The sequence below is a fragment of the Medicago truncatula genome, chromosome 7, assembly GCF_003473485.1.
Source record: "Medicago truncatula cultivar Jemalong A17 chromosome 7, MtrunA17r5.0-ANR, whole genome shotgun sequence".
Classification (NCBI taxonomy): Eukaryota; Viridiplantae; Streptophyta; class Magnoliopsida; order Fabales; family Fabaceae; genus Medicago; species Medicago truncatula.
Window position 1 is genome coordinate 7,281,116 of NC_053048.1, and position 15,112 is coordinate 7,296,227.

General features: G+C 31.1%; 1 protein-coding gene across 2 annotated transcripts; it reads left to right on the forward strand.

The window, feature by feature from the left end:
* Positions 1-6,896: 6,896 nt before the first annotated feature.
* Positions 6,897-14,109, forward strand: LOC11441816 (probable LRR receptor-like serine/threonine-protein kinase At1g06840). 2 transcript variants are annotated; one of them, XM_003621627.4, is made up of 21 exons: positions 6,897-7,053; positions 7,277-7,381; positions 7,631-7,781; positions 8,089-8,160; positions 8,465-8,536; positions 8,707-8,850; positions 8,947-9,018; positions 9,138-9,209; positions 9,464-9,538; positions 9,673-9,741; positions 9,878-9,946; positions 10,049-10,117; positions 10,265-10,351; positions 10,521-10,589; positions 10,743-11,251; positions 11,402-11,566; positions 11,659-11,942; positions 12,115-12,166; positions 12,446-12,705; positions 12,909-13,043; positions 13,587-14,109. In XM_003621627.4, the coding sequence occupies exons 2-21, from the start codon at positions 7,288-7,290 to the stop codon at positions 13,956-13,958; spliced, it is 2,892 nt and encodes a 963-aa protein (XP_003621675.2). In that variant the 5' UTR covers positions 6,897-7,053; positions 7,277-7,287; the 3' UTR covers positions 13,959-14,109. The 2 variants fall into 2 exon arrangements, with proteins under 2 accessions (XP_003621675.2, XP_024625840.1); XM_024770072.2 differs by having other exon boundaries at positions 11,402-11,560.
* Positions 14,110-15,112: the final 1,003 nt, after the last annotated feature.

Sequence of the window (15,112 nt, forward strand, 5' to 3'; positions counted from 1 at the left end):
GACCTGCAGAGGTTTTCTCCAAAGGTTGTGTCTCGTATTTTGTCTCTTCGTAATGCATCAACCCCACTGCGCTATCTCGATTTTGAGCGCGATGGTATTGTGGAGACCTGTCTACTGCAACAGATCTTCAAATATGCTTTTTCACATCATGTCGAAGAGTTAAGGATCAGTATCAGCTGTGATATTCAAGATTTTTCAACTTGCTTCTTTTCCTGTCACACTTTAACTTCTCTTACACTTGTTCTTGTTCACCCAACAACTATTAAAAACATGTTATTTTCTAATTCTCTTAATTTTCCAGTATTAGTCACCTTGTCTCAAGGGGTTCGTCTTTCATGTTGGTGATGATGGTTGTGCTGAACCTTTTTCCGCATTTAGCTGTTTGAACAGTTTGATCATTCGTTATTGTAGAGTTCTTAATAGACAAAACCTCTGCATATCAAGTGCTACACTTGCCAATTTAACTTTAAAACGTATCACTACTAATCGGCATAATCGAGTTATCTACTCCAAGTCTTTGCACCTTTCACTACTAGAAAAAGCAAAATTAGCGAGGGAAATTAGTGACGGAGAAAATGAAATTCCTCACAAATTCCTTAGTCGCAAAATTTAGTGACGGAATTAGAGAGAGATTTTACGTTTTACCTCACTAAATTTCCCTCGCTAAATTTAGTTTTTTTAATAGTGTTTGTCTTTGGTTGTACGGGGGATATTCCTAATCTAAAACTACGTGGGAGAGAGAGCAATCTCTCTTCCGTCAAACATGTAAATATTGATTTAAATATGGGGTCTATTGATGCGGATACTCCTTTTGTTCTTCTCAACTGGCTGGCTGAACTTACTAATGTCAAATCATTGACAATCAATGATACTTCTCTAGAGGTACTTTCATCCAATCGATCATTTTTAATTTTCACTTTTTATTTTCTTAGTATGCTTTGTTTTCTATTTTAGTTTTGTTTTTTGTTAAAACAAATACGACTTGCATTATATTGATCCTGGTTCACAATCATTTTTCATTTATCAGGTTCTCTCCTTAGTTCCTGATTTATTGAAGGTTGAATTCCATTCCTTGTGGGACTTGAAGTCACTTGGAGTAAAAACGAGGACACCTTCTTCCATACCTAATGGGACTTTTGACTTTTTGCTTCAAAACTCACCCTCAGCAAAGGTCAAAATCATAGATTTGTTAAGGTAAATGTGCATTTAACTTGTTGAGCATAATTTCTCTGGTTTGGTTTTTGCAATGCAGTTAGTTTAGTTGCTGAAAGTTGTCCTGTCCTTTGTCTGCTTGTCACCATTATGTGCTTCAGTTTAAAGTGGAATGTGAAAAAAATTCAAAGCTTTGAAGAAATGATATGGTTTTGCTTTACTGTCATCTTTTTATTTTAACCAATAATATATCCCTGTAATGCAGTTCAATGGTTCTTTTTGTGCATGTTATAGTACTAAGCTTATTTGATGATGGACATTGACACTCATATTTTAAGTACATAATGTTAGTTTTATTGAAACAAAATTTCATCGTCTGGTGATCTTTTTGATCTGATAGTTTTAGATGAAGGTCATTGTTTCTTCTATTTGATGCATAATGTCTATTGGCACTTTATTTTGATTTGTAAGTTTCGAGAATTTAAATTAAAATCTCTGGTGCAGATCTTTCTGTTTGCCTCTTTCTATAAGCAAATCCACCTCATGATTAACCAAGCGAGTTTCAAAGAGGATAAGTAGTAGTTAACAATCTCTAAAGTTAAAAATCAAAATTGTTTATCAAACCACATTTTAGGTTAGTTGCTTAGACATTCAAAAACTGGTTCATCTTGTGCATACCTGTCTGTCGCGTCATTTTTCGGAGATCAAGACTATTTGATTAGCTTTTGACTCACTAATTTATTTCACGACTGAACATTTAATTTTATTATGAAAAGGGGAAAAAAGTTCAAACTACCCCTATTTGAAAAGATTTTGGGTTCGGAGGTTAGTTACATAAAGGGAAGGTATTAGCACCTTTTATGTCCGTAGTACTCTACGGAAACCTCTTGATTTTATTTAATTAATGTGCTATAACTTGCTTGCTTATTTTTAAAAAAGAAGGAATTAAAGTGGAAAAATAAAGACCTAATTATCTACATTTTTTATTGATTTGGAAGGACATGGTCCTCTGCTTACGTACCCGTGAGGGATCAAAACCCCGTAGTTCGGGGTAGAAATTGACGTTTGATTTGTTGAGTGTTTTTTATTAGTTTTGAAAAAGGTTTTAAAATGAAAAGCCAAGTGGCAAATGAGTATTTGTTTGTGTTTTTTAATATTGAAAAAAAGAGACTTAAAGTAAAGTTAAATTGATTGAAGTTTGATTAAGAAAAGAAAATAAAAATGCGGTCACTTGATTTGGATCAAGGTTTATTATGAAAATATTTTTTTGATTTTGATTATTTGCATGTTTTTTGTTGTTTTTTTGGAATATTAAATAAAAATTAAACTAACGGAGCAATAAAAATAAAAGCGCGTGGATTTTTGTAGTGACGTGGGATCACCACAAAATCCCTAATCTAATTTTTTTGCATTTTTGGATATATATAAGGCGGTAAAGAAATAAAAGGACACACACACCCACACACTTTTCTCATTTATATTTACATTGGACCTAAATACATTCTAATTGCTGAAAAATAAATAACAATAATTAAAATGCTAAATAGAATAAAATAAAATGCAAAAATGCTAAAAAGAAATAAAATGCAAGAAAATAAAAGAAATGGACAACCGAAGGGACAGAAAAAAGAGGGAGAAAAAAAAAATAGCTCGTCAACACAAGCTAAATAGGGAGAAGAGAGAAAAGTTCTTTGACAACTCAAGAGAACTTTTGATGTGTGAAATTGTGTGGAATGAGGGCTCTATTTATAGGTGAGGAGGTTGATGAAAAATGGAAAATTGGTTTAATGGAAATGATGGACAATTATGGTGAATTTTGAAAAAGGAATGTTAAAGTTGACACTTGACTTGAAATTTTTTTAGACCTTGTAAATTTTATTTTGGACCTATTGACACTTTGTTTTTTTTGGACACTAATTAATTAAAAAGAAATAAAATAAAATAAAATAAATCTAATAGGAAATAAAATAATAATAAATTAAACTAAATTATTTAAAGAAAAATAAAATTAAAAGATGGAAAATAAAAATTATTAAATATAAAAAAAGTAACTAATCTTAAAATTAAAATTAATAAAAGATGGAAAGAAAATAAAAAGAGAAAAGAGGGTCCGACTCGGAATCAAAAAATGAGGTATTTTAAAATACCTCCCTGCCGAATTTTTTTTACTGAAAAATTAGAGATCGATCAGAGTCGAGCGGCATGTGTCAGTGGGACCTTAGGTTAAAAATTGGGGTATGACACTGTCCAAATAAAGTTTCAAATTCATTTTATAAGTACTGATATAACGGTATATAGAGTTCTGTTATTGGTAAGCCAATGACTAGCACACTAGTGGAACATTGACCTTAATCAGAAGATCTAAGCTAAGAATCTTTGTAGAATACTCTTTGTTATAGAGTATGATGTTAGAATGCACTCAATCTTGATCCATTTACATAAAAAATACTTTGGATTTAAATATTGGTGGCAAGACATAGTGAAAATGATTGCACAAACAAAGAAAGTGGGAGAAATTGTGGTCATGCTATGGCAGCCTTATTTTTATTTTTTTCCTTCAATCCAAACAATAGACACAATATCCAAAATTTCCACAATTCACTAACTGAATTTCAACAATCCAAACTCAACTATTTTTATTAGTCTTGGTCAATTTCAACATTATAATAATGGATCCACAATTCCAAATCCACTAACTCAATTTCCATGGACTTCACATATACATTGTTCAAGGGAATGATATGTATGCTATCTATATATGGACCTTGTTTCCACCAAGTACCAACTCAATTTTATGAAAGCAGATAATTCCAAATCCACCAACTCAATTTCCATGCACTTCAGAGTAGCTAACATTATCATAGATTCTAAAAAGACTATCCACTAAATTATGTTGGTAGCAAAACCAGTTTTACCATACCATTATGCTTTAGTATTTATGTATAAACACAGTTGGGATAAAATTCTGGAGGCACTGGCAGATGTATTTGAGTGATGTTTGTAACTCAAGTTTTCATGAAACTCAAATGTTACTATGACATATAAGCTGTAAAATATGTTAATTTTCATTTAAGTCTTCAAGATTGGTTAGAAACTATGTGATTCAAAATATAGCAACCCCCTTGCTGAAAAGTGAATAGCAATTCTCTTATTTAATTCTACGAAAAAAAACATTTCTTTCCGAGCATGCAGTGCTATTTTTTACGAATGAAACACCACAAGAAATGCAAGAATAAAGCATGGCATTTGTTTAAACCATAAAACAGACGGTTACAAAGTTGGGTTTGACAGAAATCAAGTAGGCTAAACTTTATAAATTATTCACTCTTGCATTTCTTGCCATACGGTTTCATAACATTAATCAATATCTTTAAAGAGTGTCCTTAAGTCACTCGTTAGCAAGAGCCTAAAAAAAATAGCCTTGTTCTAATGCGGCTATTTCCGCAATCAGATGTTGGAATGGGTTTTTCTTAAAAAAAATCCATCATCTAAGGAGGACTACTATACCAAGTGACAATTTCAAAAACAAGTGGTTGTTTGCTTGTTAACTTTGTTGAGCTGACCCTCACAATTAAAATCATCAAAAGTATTCTTGTGTTGCCATTTGTGAAGTCTCCAATATTCTAAAACTAGTAAATAATCGTGTCAGACACATATTCGATATTGATACACGTTTGATATGGTCAGATACATATCAGGGAAGTATCGAATAATTAATATTTACTTTTTAGAAAATAATTGGCCGTTAAGTATCTGACATGGCTGACTTGTACTTCGATACGGCTGACTTGTACCGATACGTGCTCTCGATACGCATGCATGATTTTTTGCTGTTTTTTTTATCCGATCTTCTTTCTTACAGTTTTTCCTTTTAAAAAATAATAATAAAAAATTAAAAAATAAAATATATAAAATAAAGACTGACAACACTCTATGATGAAATCTTTCTCCTATCTATGATGTTGTTCATAGTATACATATTGGGGTAAGAGTTGCACTCCATTCCATTGTTTGGCACGTTCATTGAATCAAAGGTAATTCTTGTTTCTTATTGTCTTTGAATGAAAATAGTTATACTTTGATCATTAATGAAATATTTTTCTTATTATATATACTAGTGAAAATTATGAAATTATGAACGATGTTTTTCTATAAAATTTTATTCAGTTAAAGTTTGAAAATTATGAACGATGTTTTTCTATAAAATTTTATTTTGATTAAAAGTATAAATGTAAATGACACCAACAATAAAATAAAAAAATATAATCTAAATTCTTATCTTTTTAATAATACCAACAACAATCATTATTATAGAAAAAAATTGTTTTAGAGTATAATTAGAATAATGAAAAAGTCAGCCAAATTTATATATATATATATATATATATATATATATATATATATATATATATATATTCGATATAGTTTGTTATAATTTTTAAAGCATAAAGGGAAAAAAAAAAACTGGACATATATTTATATTGTCTTTGTTACATTTATTTTTTTAATTTTGAATTCACTCGCATCAATTATCTTTTTTAAAGAATAAAGGATAAGAAATAAAATTGATATATCAAGGACAATAAAAATTGAATTTGTTACACTAATTATTATTTTTTTTAATATTTGAGTTTACTCTTATATATTGAGATTCAAAAATTTTGAAAAATTTCATGTTTCAATATCTTATCTTTATTGTGTTAGATATTGGGGTTTCATTGGTTGTCATAGAGAATGCTCATTGGTTCTTAATTTAATGCATCATGTTTTTTATTGAAGGAGTTGAATAATTAGACACTGAATTGATAGAGTTGAGAGTTGAAAGGTTTAAAGAGATAGAAAGAACTCTTTGTAGAGTACCGCATCATCACAATACTTACCTAGCAAGTTGATAATTGAAGGGCAGTTGTGTCAATTGAGTCGGTCCTATATCATAAATTCGAAAGTGACGTTGGAAAGAAATACAAGACAAATATCATATCTCAATCAATATATCATACCAAGTTTACATAAATAAAATCCTTTAAAAAAAATGTTTATTTAGAAATTGTCTAAAGGAAAAATCCTTACAAATATCTAACACATGATACTCGTTAAAACAGCTCATCATGGGGTCGTTTTTCCAGCCTTTGGAACACATGATACTATGTTGCCTAACACTAACCTGCAGATGAGGTTTCCTTTGGAAACAAGAAAGTGAAATGTGAGTGTGAGAGAAGAGACAGAAAAACTTATCTCACTAAACTACACTTATCTCAAGTGCGAGGGAGAAAAGAGACAAAATAAGTAATGTATATGGGCAAATTCTATGGTACACTCAATATATTTGCGTGTACCAGCCATATATAGACTGGATACATTAATTATTCAATGAAATTCAAGTTGTTTTTTGTTTATAAATGTTATCAGAGAGAATAAATAATACTAATTTTACCATTAAAATAAATTCAACTAATCATTTTCTCATAAAGCGCACACAACCCAAAAACTAACATAAGAACGGAGTACTCAAACAAAAATATGTGACAAATATTTAACATAGTTAAATATTTAAAAAATGACAAATATTGGTCGCTAATCCGAATATTTGACACTTATTTATTAATTTGTCTAATCTTAAAGCAAGTTACCCTAAATATCACGGTTTTTTTTTTTTTGAAAGAAAATGTCACGGTTTTTTGTCACTATCGTATATATACATAAAGTAGAGGATAAATATTTATTACTAATACATAAAATAAAGATAAGCATTATATATAAATGGTTATCATGAATTAGTCATCATTTAATGTGTAAATCTTGGTGAAGAGAATGATTTAGCTAATAAGTTTCCCACGGATTTTTGTTGCAATACTTTCAACATTTTTTTGACATTTCATTCATCATAAGCTACCTTCTGTGGTGAGACTTTTTATCTTCTTAGTTTTGTTTCATGAATTAATTAGTTTACTTAAGCAGCAATTAACAACTGTTACATACCTTTCTGTTAATTTAGTTTTCACTGTTACTCATTCAGTTTTTGTTCAGAATTGTATGGTGTATGTATATATATAACTGAAAATTGTTCCTTACTATGACTCACTGCATTTTATTTATATTCATGCTTTATTTGGTTGATTTCTAGGGAATATTGTGATGTGGGCTCTAAGAGTTCATGGATATGCCTTGGCTGTGTCGTTTTGTTTCATCGCCCTCGTGGCTGCCTCACGAAAAACAGATCCTTTAGAAGGTGAATTTTTGTATTAAAAAAGCTTATAACATTATGAATCTTTCTGGTTCAATTTGTTTTTTCTGCCTTGTGATTTTAGAATTGAGGATTTAAATTTCAGTTCAAGTTGAAAAATTAGGTAGAGAAAAAGATACTATGTTTCTCTCCATTTCATTTCATTTTTTCATATGCTACTTTCATGTAATTTGATTTGGTATTTGAAGTTTTTAAACTCAAATTATACTTGTTCTAATTTTGGTATGTATGCAGTAAAAGCACTGAAAGACATCAAAAAGAGTTTGATTGATCCGAGTGACAAACTGAGGAACTGGAATAAGGGTGATCCATGTGCAGCAAACTGGACTGGAGTTCGTTGTTTTGATTTAAAGGGTGATGATGGTTACTTCCATATTCGAGAGCTGTATGGCTTTTTTATCATTCTGTTTTCGTTTTGTTTTGAATTTCAACTCAATTCAATTTTTTTTATATTAGTATCAGTCATCAGTGTACAACTATTTTACACATGCATCAAATGGTGTGTTGCCACATAAATTAATGAATACGACAGCTTTTCATATTCATTAATTGACGTGAGCTTTCATATTTATTAATTGACGTGACAACACTTCATTATCGTATGTGTAAAAGAAATTTACACTGTCAGTGTACAGGACTCTAATGGTAAACACTAACTTTCTAAATTGTTTTGCTATTGAATTTTACTTAAGCTACCTGATGACTTTGAACCTCTCGGGAACTCTAGCACCGCAGCTTGGTATGCTCTCCCATCTTGTGATAATGTGAGTTTTCTCATTTTACAAATGTTTCTGAACAAAAACATGGCCGATTGTATGGTGCACAAGTGAGACGAGTCTTGCATCATGCATAGGCTAGTTTCCATCATTGGATCAGTAAGTAAATCTCAACATCAAATTAAATGAAATTTGATGTTACTTTTTTATCTAATGGTGGAAAAGAAACTTGTGCATGGTGCAAGGCTATTTTGCTTGTACATGTTAGACAAAACCCGAAAATACATGTATGAGAAGGATAAATGGTTATGTGTTATACCATTCTAATATCTTCATTGTTTTATGCTTGAAGGAATTTCATGTGGAACAATCTGATAGGCACAATACCGAAGGAAATTGGACATATTACATCATTGATACTCTTGTAAGAACCTTACCAAAGAAGATGAATTATTAGTATTGTTTCATTGATTTGTTTTAGCTTATCTAATTATGTAAGAACTTGTGAATTTGTTCGAGAGAGCTTATGGAAACAGCTTATGCCATGTCCATAAGTTGTTTTCAACTTATTATTCAGACATATTTTCTATGCAGGCTCTTGAGTGGAAATAAATTATCTGGTAGTTTACCAGATGAGCTTGGCAACCTTAAAAATTTGAATAGACTCCAAGTAGATGAAAACCAATTGTCAGGTCTTGTGCCAAAATCATTTGCTAATTTGGTCCATGTTAAACACCTGTAAGTGGATCTCTAAACCAAATGCATCGTCGACAAACACCGGGTTCAATTTCTTACATGTACTTTATCTACTTCAATGTTTTTTCATCTTTGCAGCCACATGAACAACAACTCATTCAATGGTCAACTTCCATCCGAACTTTCAAATGTATCCAATCTTATTCATTTGTAAGTTTTGAAGCCAATTTTGAGCATGTCCTTTATTCTAAAACCTCTAGAGTATGCATCTCCAAATTGACCCTTTGTACAAGTTTTAATTGTGTCTGCTTGTTGACATGACTTTATAGGCTTTTGGACAACAATAATTTTTCTGGCTATCTTCCACCAGAATTCTCCAAGCTACAGAGTTTGGCAATACTGTATGTTATAATAATATTGTAGCCTTTTTATTTTGTTTACTATTCTTGTCGATTCTTTGATCATGCAATGCAATACTTAAATGATTGATCTTTTTTTTTATTTGAAAATTTGAATCTCACTTCTTGCATTGCTTCAGCAATAAGTTATTATAGTTTTTTATGCACTCAACTAATTAAGAATTATACCAGTATATGGTCTTCTGAGTACTTCTGAGTATAGGCTATGGTTTTGATATTTTCTTGTTTCCTCACAGCCAACTTGATAACAATAATTTCAGCGGGAATGGAATACCGTCTACCTTTGAAAATCTTCTGAGTCTAGTAAAATTGTAAGTACTCTACGTCCTTTTTTTCTGTTTCTGATTTAAAATAGGATGTTACAAAAATTTAATGAATATTATTTAGACGCACAATCGTTCTTGTGTTCTAACCTTGAGCTAATGTTTCCTCTTGGATTTAACAGGAGTCTAAGAAATTGCAGTCTAGAAGGAGCTATTCCTGATTTCAGTTCAATACGAAATCTTACATATTTGTATGTTTAAATATATCTTGTGGCTTTATTTCATATTGTGCAGATGATAATGAATCATTTACTTCTGTTCTTTTTTTTGACACAAGTTTACTTCTGTTCTTGATACAAACTCATTTGAGATTGGTTCATGTTTAAGGGATCTAAGCTGGAATCAGTTCACTGGACCTATACCATCAAAGAAACTTGCCGACAATATGACAACTTTGTATGTAAATAGCCAATTTTATTTATATACTTTGTATCGATATCGAACTTGTTTACTTATCTTCATTAGAATATTTATGTAGTATTTTTTTGGTTATTGCAGTGATCTCTCCCACAACAAGCTCAATGGATCAATTCCCCGTGGTGTAGTATATCCACATCTTCAAAGACTGTGAGAATTTACTCGTCAACTTGTATTTCGCATAATATTTCTTTAATTATTACATAATCATATCTTAAAATTTCTAATCTAGCAAGTTTGCATTTCGAATCTAGCGAGATTTAGTGGTTAATGTTTTGTTTTCATCGTCAAAAACAGGCAACTAGAGAACAACTTACTATCTGGGTCTGTCCCTGCTACCATATGGCAGAACATATCCTTTAGCAAGAAGGCGAAACTTATAATGTAACTTCTAAATCTGAATTATTACAGGAATATTAATTTTTTGCGTTGAATAATATATTTATGACAAGGGATTTACTGTTGTAATATTATTTTTTTTTTTTATGGAGTGAATATTGATTATGTTAATGTTGCTACTAAACTAAGTTAAGTGTGTGTTTTATCATTGCAGTGATCTTGATAACAACTTGCTTTCTGACATTTTTGGAGATTTGAATCCCCCAATAAATGTTACCTTAAGGTAATCTAATTAATATTGATTATGTTCTCTCTCAGTTCAATTTATGTTCATAGTATTCCACTTATTATGTTTAATACCTTTCATTAGTTTTATACCTTTCTTGTTACATAAACATCTTATCATTTTATTTTTTTATTGTTTTCTTTCATGAAGGCTTTCTGGCAATCCTGTATGCAAAAAGTCCAACATACAAGGAATTGGTCAATTTTGTGCTCACGAAAGACGTGATGTAGATGAATCAGAATCTACAAACTCAACCGATGTCTGCCCCATTCAATCTTGTCCAGTAGACAATTTCTTTGAATATTCACCCTCATCTCCAGTTCATTGTTTTTGTGCCGCACCTCTAAGAGTAGGGTATAGGCTTAAAAGTCCAAGTTTTTCTTACTTTCCTCCCTATATAACTAGTTTTGAATCATACATAACTGCGTCCTTAAACCTAAGCCTCTTTCAGTTATCAATAGATTCTTATGAATGGGAAAAGGGTCCTCGTCTTAGAATGTATTTTAAGTTTTTTCCTTCATACAACGATTCGTACACATTCAACATAAGTGAGATTCTTCGCATTGGTAGCATCTTTGCGTCATGGGGATTTCCTCGCACAGACTTTTTTGGACCATATGAACTCCTGAATGTCACTCTTCTAGGACCTTATGCAAATAGTAAGTTCTCTATTGTAAATGTAGGAATAGTTTTACATTAATGTTGATGAATCAGATAGCTAGCTTAAATTTTTAATATTAAGATTTAGTTTATATAATGTATTCCCTTTATTGAGTTTCTCTGATATAACTTTTATTTTATTGGTATAGTGATTATTAATACAGAGAGTGGAAAAGGAAAAAAAGGCATAAAAGTTGCTATTTTAATAGCTGCTGCTGCTAGTATTTTAGCAATATCCGTAATAATCATTCTCAATCTCCTACTCTTTAGAAGAAAGCTGAAATACCGGCACTTGATTTCTAGCAAACGTATGTGTAAGTATTTTAATGCTTTCTTATGATATTGTCAATTTGATTAATCTTTGAAAAAAAAACACATTGATTTAAATGGATATCTCTTTTTGCAGCCTCTGATATATATATCAAGATAGATGGTGTGAAATCATTCACTTTGAAAGAGTTGACTCATGCTACTAACAAGTTCGATATCTCAACTAAAGTTGGTGAAGGAGGTTATGGAAATGTCTACAAGGGCATTTTATCTGATGAAACAGTTGTTGCCGTTAAGCGAGCAGGTGAAAATTCATTACAAGGACAAAAAGAGTTCTTAACTGAGATTGAGCTTTTATCAAGGTTACATCATCGAAATCTTGTCTCACTACTTGGTTACTGTAACGAAGAAGGAGAGCAGGTATATAACCTATAGCTATGATTATCTTATGTATATCATATTGCAACTAATTTTATTGAAGAAGTTAAAAGAAAATGAGAAAAAATTTTGTTCTACGATGCATAATTATTAAACAATTCCATACCAGACCATAATATCATCTCATATACTAATATTATTTTACTTGGTCCAGATGCTGGTTTATGAATTCATGCCCAATGGCACCTTAAGGGAATGGATTTCTGGTAAGGAATCATATAGGAATTTTAGTTTTGAAATTAGGAATGTCATATATGTTATATTTAGATAGATATTGGTTCCTTTATGTTGGTTATGAACAATGGATTCTTTACGATTTTCATATTCTTGCTCTCTGCTCTCAATTTTGGTTTTTTTTTTTTTTTTGCCAAAATACTGTTTACGCTCGTGCAAAGTTGAGTATCTTCTTGATGAATGTTTGAATTTTTATAAGCATTTCAAATATGAATTTTTATCATCATTATGTGTTTCGATATATTTGGCAGGTAAAAGTAAAAAATGCAACGATGGCCTAAGTTTTTTCATGAGATTACGGATAGCAATGGATGCAGCCAAAGGCATACTATATCTACATACAGAAGCTAACCCTCCTGTATACCACAGAGATATTAAAGCCACCAACATACTCCTAGACTCAAAGTTTACAGCTAAAGTGGCTGATTTTGGATTGTCACGACTTGCACCATACTCAGATGAAGAGGGAAATGTACCTAAGTATATCTCAACAGTTGTGAAGGGAACACCGGTAATTTTGCTAAAGAAAATTTAGGAATGATTTCCATTCCGATGTTGAAAACAGATCGATATTTTTTGTTAATTTCAAGAAACAAATTGTTTGATCCTAGGGATTTAACTGGTTATTCACTTCTAAATCATTCGACCGGTACCTTTTATGCAGTTTTGAAAAGTAGGTTTGAATATACTAACTACTTTATAATTTTCCTGCAGGGTTACCTGGACCCAGAATATATGATGACTCATATGTTAACTGATAAAAGTGATGTATACAGCCTCGGAATTGTGTTTTTGGAGCTTTTGACCGGCATGCATGCAATAACACGTGGGAAAAACATTGTCCGTGAGGTAAATTTTTTATTTTTTACACATTTTTTCCTTATTTTAAGATAATAATTGAAACTTCTACTCACATATGTTGTGTCTTGGGTTCAAGTCCATAATTCTCAAGTTTGTAGGTTATGCGTAATTCCTTAGTAAATCCATAGCGAAGTTGGTGATTCTCGTTAACTTTACATGGATGTGCCTCTCCTAATCTAAATTTTTTTCTATAAAAAAAGGTTACATTTGTATTCTTGTATATGTCTAATATATTTTCAAATGAATCATCAATTTAGTTTCTAAAATTGTAAGATACTCCAAATTTAATCCCATAAATTAATAATATTACAAACTACTAGTCCTTGGTATTGAAAACCGTTGATTATATTAGTTCTTTTACTGATATTTGATTGAGAATTTTCAAATTCATAAATCATTTTAAAATTTCGTTAACTTGAGAGACTAAGTCGGCATCATGCAACAACACTCTTCATTTTCCTACCAAGTTGAAAGAAATACTACTGATTAAACATACTCTTATTGCTATTATGGTATACAATTTTATATCAGGTTAATTTGGCTTGTCGATCTGGCATAATGGATTCCATTATAGATAACAGAATGGGTGAGTATCCATCTGAATGCACAGACAAGTTCTTAGCTCTGGCCCTCAGTTGCTGTCATGACCATCCAGAGGAGAGACCATCAATGTTAGATGTGGTGAGGGAGTTGGAAGACATTATTGCCTTGGTACCTGAAACTGAAATTAGTTTATCGGATGTTTCTTTCGATAATTCTGGTAAAATGGCACCCTCATCTTCATCATCATCAACAATAACATCTGGATTCACTATGACAAGAATGGATCAACAGAACATGTTCTCATATGTGTCAGGAAGTGATCTTGTCAGTGATATCAATCCTACTATTGTTCCTCGCTGATGCCTTACTGTTGTTCTTGCTTAAACATACTCTTAGTCTATTGTCGTATATAATTACTGTTTCCCTTCCTACACGGGACTTTGTAAATTTTATACTCATGTAAACAAATTTTCTGGCAAAAAAAAAGAAGAAAAATTGATATATCTATCAACCGAGTTTGTGTGGTTTGTCGAAACCTAGAAGCTCATACTTTTTATTTTTACAATTACAAAGACTACTACAATTTGTGAGGTTGAGTAATTTTAAAAATGTAACAATGCAGATAAAAATTCACACAAGATGATAAAACTTAAAAGGCTGATTTGATCATTGATATGAGAGAGTCAAAAAAATGGAGCGATAAGAAGGTCAAAGGTGCGATCTTCATCCTAACATAATTCTAACTATATTTACATCTGTCATTCAAAAAAGAAAAAAGAGCAAATTTTTTTTTATGTTCATGTTATGTTAAAACCAAGTTCATGATAGATCAAAATATCATCTCTGTTAGCAGAGCATTCAATTTCTTACGGTGCAAGTAAAATAGATAAAGAATTGTGGATGAAAGATTGATAATGAAAAATCAGAGAGAAAATATGCTATGTTGTAACTGATTCATTAGAGAATGAAAGTGGTGACTTGCAACTTATTTATAGACATACTTGTTTTCGAAACAGTTCTTATTCTATCCTAACCAACTCATATCCCTTTCTAACCAATTCTTATTCTAATTATGGAATAACAACATGTTAAAAATCTCTAAGGGAAGCAAAGGACAAGCAATGCTGGCACAAAACAAATCATGTTCGTATAATACATGATGCAGTAGGATTGGCAATTATAAGCAAATGGTATCACAATATTTGGACGGAGCATGTTTGCCTTTGAATGCAGCGTATACAGTAGGATTGGCAGCAAATTCTTCATTATGCTATAGGAAGTGTTCAAATTCAACCAGAAGATCATGGAATTGTGGTTCCGGATTCGTAGAACTAGTAATAGCTAAAATAAGATTCAGGCCTCAGGTGAAAAATGTGTAATTGATACCATAGTGGAATTTAAGAAATGAAAGGGAAACTATAATTCATTGAAGAATCATAATCTGAAAATTAAGGAATGATTAAACAAGTGATGATACACTATTTCCTCTCAAAAAGATAAAAATAAAGTGATGA

Coding starts and splice junctions, on each gene's coding strand:
- LOC11441816 (XM_003621627.4), top strand. CDS start 7,288: ATGTGGGCTCTAAGAGTTCATGGATATGCCTTGGCTGTGTCGTTTTGT. Junction 12,167..12,445: donor CTTAAGGGAATGGATTTCTG/GTAAGGAATCAT, acceptor TATATTTGGCAG/GTAAAAGTAAAAAATGCAAC. Junction 12,706..12,908: donor CAGTTGTGAAGGGAACACCG/GTAATTTTGCTA, acceptor ATTTTCCTGCAG/GGTTACCTGGACCCAGAATA.